We start from the raw sequence: 7,775 nt of genomic DNA, 5'->3' as shown, positions 1-7,775 counted from the left end.
AGTGAAATTTGTTGTAACAAATACACTTTAGCGGCGCTACGATAAAAGTTATGATTGCGGAAAAAAATACAAATAGCGGCAAGTTTGTGTTTTTTTTTTGGTATGTATTGATGATATTGGCAGGATTGCAAGATCTGGGAAGGCACCATCTCAGAGGAGTCACATCACAGGTGTTCATGCAGGTCGCAGGAAGAATATGGATCGGGTCTTGCCGAAGCCGATAATAGTGCTAAATGTTCAGTGTCTCTTTTGTGAGAGTAATTAGAGACGGTTTGTAATGCGTGAGAGAATTGTGGCACAGTAACTCTTCCTACGCTTTAAACGGGCACCGTTGCCTTGGATTCTGGTTCTGGGGGAGATTCCTCCTCGCAGAGATCAGAATCCGGTGCTCCATCTCCATTGTGGTTACTGCTGAGGGTACTCACAATACAGATTCTATCATAGAGTCTAAAGTTATTTATTACCTCGAACAATATAGACTTGGAGTCTAAATAAGACTTGGAGTCTTATTTTTTCTACCTCTTTCTTCAATAAATATGCTGTCACATCAGCAAAATACCATAAATAATATGTAATTAATTGTCTTGGACTCTGTGATAGAGTCTTGCATTGGGAGTGCCCTGAGGCCAGTCTCAATGACCTGTTTCAATGCACTGTTTCCAAAACAAATCTGTTGACAGAGCATCAATGAAACGAACAATGAAACAACCTCCACAATGCATGAGTTTCACCTTGATGTTTCCTAGGCTGGGCAAAACATTTAATTACTGCAAAATAATTGGATCACATGCAAGATAGTGAAACGATTTAGTCCTCAGTGGGGATTTCATCCTGTTTCACCGCGTGGGAAACAACGCCAGCGTACTTCCTTCTCTCTTCTCTTCGTTTCATACAAAAAGTGCAGTTTTGCTAACATGGCGCTCTAATAAATATGCATGATATCTTAGTGAAACCTCCACTGTGACTAGCCTGAGGCAAGAAGAAGAATAGGAATCCATAACAAGAATGGTGGTGAACATGGTGAGGGCCACACCGTCCCGTCCTTGTGGCTTGTGCCGATCGATGCATTTGCACGAGCGGCAATTATTCGTACGCTTCCCACCAACCGCATGCACTAGCTGCTGAGTCGTCCTCGTGTCGTCTGTCATTAATTACCTCCGCGCATTGTTTGGGCGATTCTTCCCAAACCTCGCCGGCTCACTCAACTCGGCCACCCCCTAAACCCGTACCGTAGCACTATTTCGACTTCGACTACGGCGGCGGCGGCGGTGGCGTAGAAAGAACCAAAGAAAGCTGCGCAGGATGCCTCCTTGCGCTCTCACCGTCGACTCCCTAAATCCAAAGGTGTTGCTGCCTGCCTGCCTGCCATCTCTATTTTGGCCCCCAAATATAATGCTGGCCGCTCTCCGGCCGGTCTGACGACCACGTTCGAGTCCCCCTTAATGTTATGCTTATGCAGGTGCTGGCGCTCGCGGATCACCTCGGCGGCGACGCCATTGCCCGCCGCGCGCAGGTACGCCATTGATCCAGAGATGCAGGTGTAGTGTAGCCCGGCCCGGCCCGGGTTTCGTTTCGTTTTGTTTTCTACTCCTACTACCTATCGATCAGGTATGTGGTTGTGGCTGTGGCTGTGGCCACATAAATTACCTGATACCGTCGTCTTTCTTGGTTTACAGTGCATCCAAAATGAGATAGAAACAAAACCGGGGTCACACCCTTTCGACGAGGTATGTTATTTATGATGACTGGTGAGAATAATCTCATTTGTCCCTTCATTCACATGTACTGTCTTATAACCGCACCATTTTTTTTTTCTCGAGACTGAACTTTTCCATGTCTTCTGCTAGATAATCTATTGCAGCCTCAGCAATCCACAATCCATGGGACAGCAGCCAAACAAGTTCTTCCGAGAGGTGCCTGATTATTGTTCCCCGTAATTGTACTACTTACTATATACAGTATTTCTCATCTCTTCATCACACCCTCTTATAAAGATTTTCTTTTTTTTTTTCCTTTTCCAGGTTCTTGCCTTGTGCGACTATCCCCATCTTCTAGAACAGAGTGAAACCAATTCCTTGTTCAGGTAAAACATGAACGCAGCTAATAAGTATATGGTGCTGGTGCACCAGAAGTTGTATGGGATTCCTTGCTAATCCCTGATGTTGCAGCTCCGATGCAATAGCAAGGGCACGGGAGATTCTAGACCTCTTTCCTGGGAGAGCAACAGGAGGATATAGTCACTGTCAGGCATGATTCTAAAACATCTTCAGACATGCAGAAACACCCTCCTGTTGTTTTTTTTGGTCATTTCTATAATGCAGAATTATGCTACCTCCGTCCCAAAATAACTACCTTTGCTGGTTATCCACCTGGACCAAGTAAGAAAACAGTTACTTTAGGGTAATTGAATTTTGCTAAACTGAAATATTTTGACTCATAGGGTATTGAAGGTTTGCGCAATATAATCGCTGCTGGAATTGCCTCTCGAGATAATTTCCCATGTGATGCAGAGGACATTTTCCTGACAGATGGAGCAGCTCCACCGGTACCTTTTCATTCCATCGTGCAGAGTGCAGGCACTTTGAATGATAATTGGGAGAAGCCTTTTTCCTCTGCTAGCTGTTGGACATCCTGATATAATATTTGCATTTAGTTACTTATACAATGCTTGTTGTTGTGAAAAAGAAAATAACTAGCATCAGAAACCTCAAAGCCTAGATACTCTATTCTTGCGGTGAGCTTCTTTTCTTCTTCGCAGTCAAGATGGTTGTGTTGCTCCTTTTCGAACAGGTTCACATGATGATGCACCTACTGATACGGGATCAAAAAGATGGTATCCTCTGCCCAATTCCATCACATTCCTTGTACACAAGTTATATGGTTCTCCAGGGCGCTACTCTTGTATGTACTACAGTTAACAGAGAGAGAGAGAGAAAATATCCATAGCAATTACTATTTCCTATGCCATACCAATTTTTTTTTGTGAGCAAAACATATCTACTTTATCAGGTGCCATATTACCTTGACGAATCCAGAGGCTGGGGAGTGAGCATATCAGATCTGAAGAAGCAGCTGGATGGTGCCCGATCAATGGGTGTCGTTGTGAGGGGACTTGTGGTTATAAATCCAGGCAACCCTACTGGACATGTATATCTACTGATCACTGACTTGTGATTTTGGTTTCTATATAACAGTCCAAATGTGATTATGTTCTTCATAGGTACTTATGGAGGAAAATCAGTGTGAAATTGTGGATTTCTGTAGGAATGAAGACCTTGTTCTTCTAGCAGATGAGGTAAAGTTTTGTTGTATCTTCCTAGTCGTAGCTTAATTGAATCTTTGTGTCATTTTCAATTGAATCCTGATGAAACCTTGTTTTCAAGGTTTATCAAGAAAATGTTTACACAGATGAAAAGAAATTTCACTCTTTCAAGAAAATAGCACGGTCCATGGGGTACGGCGAAGGAGACATATCTTTAGTGTCCTTCCATTCGATTTCTAATGGTAATTGATATTGACTACTTCCTTTCTTTCATATTCCCTACTCAATCTAGCTACCATTTTAAAAAAGATGAAGCATGAATGAAATTTAAAATCTCTTGTTATTTAATTTGTTAGGAAATTTTGCCTTCAACATCGAAAACCCTAGGATGATAACATAAATGTGCATACTATTACATGAATACAGTTAGCTGAACTGACAAATAAGTGGTGTACTTTAAGCTTTTACTTCAAATGTGTGTAAATGAGTACCTATCCATAAAAAAAATGGGAACACAGTTTGATGAATAATTGTTTCTTGTATAAATTGTTTGCGGGTAGTAGTCTGGACTCTTGGATGATGGTGTATCATATACTAAAAAGTTTTCATCAATCTGGAAGAAATGATTCTTTTGTGGACAGGATATTATGGAGAATGTGGGAGAAGGGGAGGCTACATGGAAGTCACAGGCTTTAATTGTGAAGTAAAGAAACAAGTGTACAAAGTTGCATCCCTAAGCTCATGCTCCAACATCACTGGCCAGATCCTCATGAGCCTAGTCATGAACCCACCACAGGTCACAAAATGAAACGTATCTCCTTGTCTATTGATTTGCCAGCTTTACGAACAACGATAAGTCACCTTTTTTCAGGTTGGAGATGAGTCATACACCTCTTATCAGGCAGAAAGAGATAGCATCCTGTCATCTTTTGCTCGCTGTGCAGAGGTTGTTTTAGTATATTTTCGATTCAGTCGTGTCATCTCTGATTTTACTATTGCACAGCAACAAAAGATGCAACACTGAAATCAGGGGCATTGTATTCTTCCACTGTTGTTTTAGGCCATGGTGTGCACATTTAACCGTCTGGAAGGGGTTACTTGTAGCAAGGCTGAAGGAGCAATGTTTGTATTCCCTTCAGTTCGTCTGCCAAAGAAGGCAATTGCAGCTGCTGAGGAATGTAACACACAGCCAGATGCATTCTATGCTGTCCGCCTTCTTGAAACCACAGGGATCGTTGTTGTGCCTGGTTCTGTTTTTGGACAAGTGAGTGCTTTGCGATCATGTTTAAGGCACAGTGAACTGAATTGTTTTATTGCAGTATAAAACAAAATTTTCATCACATTTCTTTTTTGGCATTCTAATATGGTATTCCTCTGTTATGAACTGAAGATACATGGCACATGGCATTTCAGATGCACAGTCCTGCCACAGGAAGAGAAGTTACCACTAATCATCTCCCGTTTTATGGCATTTCATGAAGTGTTCATGGAAGAATTTCGCGACTAACAGTCTCCAACTTCTCTTTTTTCTATTTGTATTGTAGCATAACTTATTACTGTACTTTGGAGAAATCCTGGACTTCTGTAAGTGCATGATTCCTGTATGAAACTGACTGAGTTTTTCATTTTTGTTGTGTCTGTTATAGCCATTTTAGTCCAACATAATTATTTCCGGCAGCCCACCATTCTTATAGAATGATAAAATCCTATTGTTACAGATTTTCACCTGGAACACATCGACTTTTGTTTCAGTCTACTATAATCCCGAGGTCGAGAGAATTGATGGAAGCAAGTTGGAAGTCATTGTCTCAGACCTAAACAAAAACAAACCAAAATATTTTTACCCAATAATAATGCTACGAGAGTTAGAGACGGAATTGGCCAGTTGCCACTGATTATCTGTCAATGTCACAGCTGACAACTGCACTTAATCTATGCTATGCAGCCCAACCACAATCGTTGCCACGCCTTTCATTGACCTAAAATCCATGTTTATTTAGTACAATATCCTCCACCACCCTCACCACTAGTGGCCATTTACATGACATCAGCCCCATGATTATGATTACTTGTATCAATGGTTCCTGCAAGGCTTCTCCAACCCCATCATCCATGGCTGCCTTGACCTTGAGGTGCTGCTGCTACTCATCTAGTGTAACCATCGTTCCGAGGAGGAAGACCTCGAGGATGACGATGATAAGAGCCTCCATCGCCATCGATGACTGCTCCAAGAAAAAATCCAACTCTGTCAGCTTCTCCGGCAAGGTCAACAAGGTATATACCAATTTTTCGTTACAAGACGTGGCCTCCCATCTGAAACATCTCTCTTCTTTTTCTGATCAGGAACTTTATCTTACAGCAGGTTTATGAGGACAAGAACATGGGAATCCTCTGCTACACCAATGAGAACGGTGAATTGGTGTGTGAAGGCCTAGACGAAGGCCCGAGACTGACCTGGCAGGACATGGAGATACTCAATATGGACAAGTAAGTCACACTCAAGATTTGATCTGTCTTGCAGCTTGTGAACGTACAGTAGGGGATGCAGTAACTGACCGCATAATGCTTTTGCTGTGATGTGATTAATCAGAAAAACGAAGAACCAAGAAGATCAGAGGCAGAGGACAGCGCCTACTGTGGGTAGGATCGACTGGAGCAGCCTCCAGGCTGCTGTTAGCATGGGGAAGAACTGAAGAAGGATCTTTGTTTCAGTACCATGATGGTGTGTTTTGTTTGCTTGTTGCCTTGTAGCAGTGGTTTAATAAGGATCTTTGTGTGTAGGATAGAATTGCAGTAAAGAGGAGGAGCTGATCAAGCTGGCCAGTTCTCAGTCTCTCAAGGATAAGAGGAAGTATATATACTCAGAATAGTGTGCAATTTTACTTTAGGCTTCAGTTTCAGTACCATGTGACAATCAAGGAACAATGGAACACTCTTTCTCGTTTGCTTGTCATGTCGCTAGACTGCAAGAAGATTAAAGAGAGTCAATCAAGCTATTACTTTTGAGAGGGGCGAAGATATCCGAAAACGAGGCGCATTTGGGAACCACGCGACCCTTCTTCCTCTTTGCCGGCACTGCCCCTACCCCTACCTCTGACCCTGCTCATGCACGCTCCCTCACACACCCCTCCTCCGCCCCCTCCCTCACACTTCCATCACTCGTGGCCGGTGGCTCCCGCCGCCTCACCGCACCACCCACCTTCAGTTGTTGTCCCCTTGACCCTGCCCTCCTCTAATCATAGGGTAGCTGGCGACACCCTTTTGGGAGATGTTGTCTTGAGGATTCATCCATGATATCACTACTAGAAGATTGGTATATTGTCTTGAGGATTCATCCATGATATGATTACTGGAAGATTGGGCATCTGCCACTGACTTTCTCTTTGTTTGTTAGGTTGTTATTTGATATTGTTCATTGGTCATCGTCTGTGGAGCTCCATCACTAATCTTTTTTAAGACCACTCTGTTGGTTGCTTGATTGTTGTATAGGGAACTATGGCCGCTGCCTGTGCCTAGGCCCCTCTTGCTAGGTTGTTGGTATAAATGAACTGCACCCTAATAATGATTATAATCAGATTATCCGCAAGCGGCCAGATATATACTGATCAGCACTTCACCAAGATCAACCCGGTTTTAATATCGAACCCAAAAGAACAGTAGGTGATTTATGACTTAGCCTATAATTTCTTAATCTAAGGAGTGAAACGTCCTAATATGGCTAGAGGGGGGGGGTGAATAGCCTATTAAAAAAATCTACAAACTCACTAGAGCAAGTGGTTAGTAAATAACAAAGTGAAACTTTTTGCTCTAGCTCTAAAGGGGTGTTTGCAAGCCACCTACCCAACAATTCTAGTTGCTACAATCACTATGCACACAAGAACTAAGTCTCTACAAGTTACACTAGTGAACTATGCTACATAAGGCAAAGTAAGCAACTAAACTAATTACACTAGTTTGCGGTAAGTAAAGGTAGGATGAGATATGTATACCGCCGTGTAGGGGATGAACCAATCACCAATATAAACAATCAAGCACCGGGAGAATATCAATCAAACACAATTGAGACACCAATTTTTCTCCCGAGGTTCACGTGCTTGCCGGCACGCTACGTCCCCGTTGTGTCGACCAACACTTGGTGGTTAGGTGGCTAAGAGGTGTAGCACGAACCTCGTCCTCTAGGACACCACAAGAACCTATCCACAAGTGAGGTAGCTCAATGACACGAGCAATCCACTAGAGTTACCTTTTGGCTCTCCGCTGGGAAGGTACAAGACCCCTCACAATCTCCGGGAGATGGCCACGAACAATCACCAACTCATGCTAAAGCTCCTCCACTGCTCCAAGCCGTCTAGGTGGCGGCAACCACCAAGAGTAACAAGAAAACCTCAGCCAAATCGATCCCCAAGTGCCACTAGATGCAATCACTCAAGCAAATGCACTTGGAATCACTCCCAATCTCACAAAGATGTTTAATCTATGAAGGAGATGAGTGGGAGGTGTTTGCTTAGGCTCA

General features: G+C 43.0%; 1 protein-coding gene across 4 annotated transcripts; it reads left to right on the top strand.

The window, feature by feature from the left end:
• On the top strand, positions 1,108 to 6,202 carry LOC8063302 (alanine aminotransferase 2). Of its 4 annotated transcripts, none has more exons than XM_021453756.1 (17): positions 1,108 to 1,344; positions 1,460 to 1,513; positions 1,677 to 1,727; positions 1,848 to 1,913; positions 2,022 to 2,083; positions 2,169 to 2,247; positions 2,441 to 2,545; positions 2,791 to 2,901; positions 3,010 to 3,147; positions 3,221 to 3,295; positions 3,384 to 3,504; positions 3,904 to 4,058; positions 4,134 to 4,208; positions 4,323 to 4,526; positions 4,676 to 5,536; positions 5,622 to 5,749; positions 5,853 to 6,202. In XM_021453756.1, exons 1-15 carry the CDS (start codon positions 1,303 to 1,305, stop codon positions 4,739 to 4,741), a joined length of 1,404 nt encoding a protein of 467 aa, XP_021309431.1. In that variant the 5' UTR covers positions 1,108 to 1,302; the 3' UTR covers positions 4,742 to 5,536; positions 5,622 to 5,749; positions 5,853 to 6,202. The 4 variants fall into 4 exon arrangements, with proteins under 4 accessions (XP_021309431.1, XP_021309484.1, XP_002467302.1 ...); XM_002467257.2 differs by having other exon boundaries at positions 1,110 to 1,344; positions 4,653 to 5,536; XM_021453809.1 differs by lacking the exon at positions 2,441 to 2,545 and having other exon boundaries at positions 1,109 to 1,344; positions 4,653 to 5,536.

The sequence above is a fragment of the Sorghum bicolor genome, chromosome 1 (assembly GCF_000003195.3).
Source record: "Sorghum bicolor cultivar BTx623 chromosome 1, Sorghum_bicolor_NCBIv3, whole genome shotgun sequence".
Lineage (NCBI taxonomy): Eukaryota > Viridiplantae > Streptophyta > Magnoliopsida > Poales > Poaceae > Sorghum > Sorghum bicolor.
The sequence above is the reverse complement of the archived record's forward strand: the minus strand, read 5'-3'. Positions and strand labels throughout refer to the sequence as shown.

What these genes read in the sequence shown, in the direction of transcription:
- LOC8063302 (XM_002467257.2), top strand. Translation starts at nt 1,303, where the DNA reads ATGCCTCCTTGCGCTCTCACCGTCGACTCCCTAAATCCAAAG. An exon ending in CCATTGCCCGCCGCGCGCAG is followed by an intron (nt 1,514 to 1,676) that starts GTACGCCATTGA and finishes CTTGGTTTACAG; the next exon opens with TGCATCCAAAATGAGATAGA. An exon ending in TAGTCATGAACCCACCACAG is followed by an intron (nt 4,059 to 4,133) that starts GTCACAAAATGA and finishes ACCTTTTTTCAG; the next exon opens with GTTGGAGATGAGTCATACAC.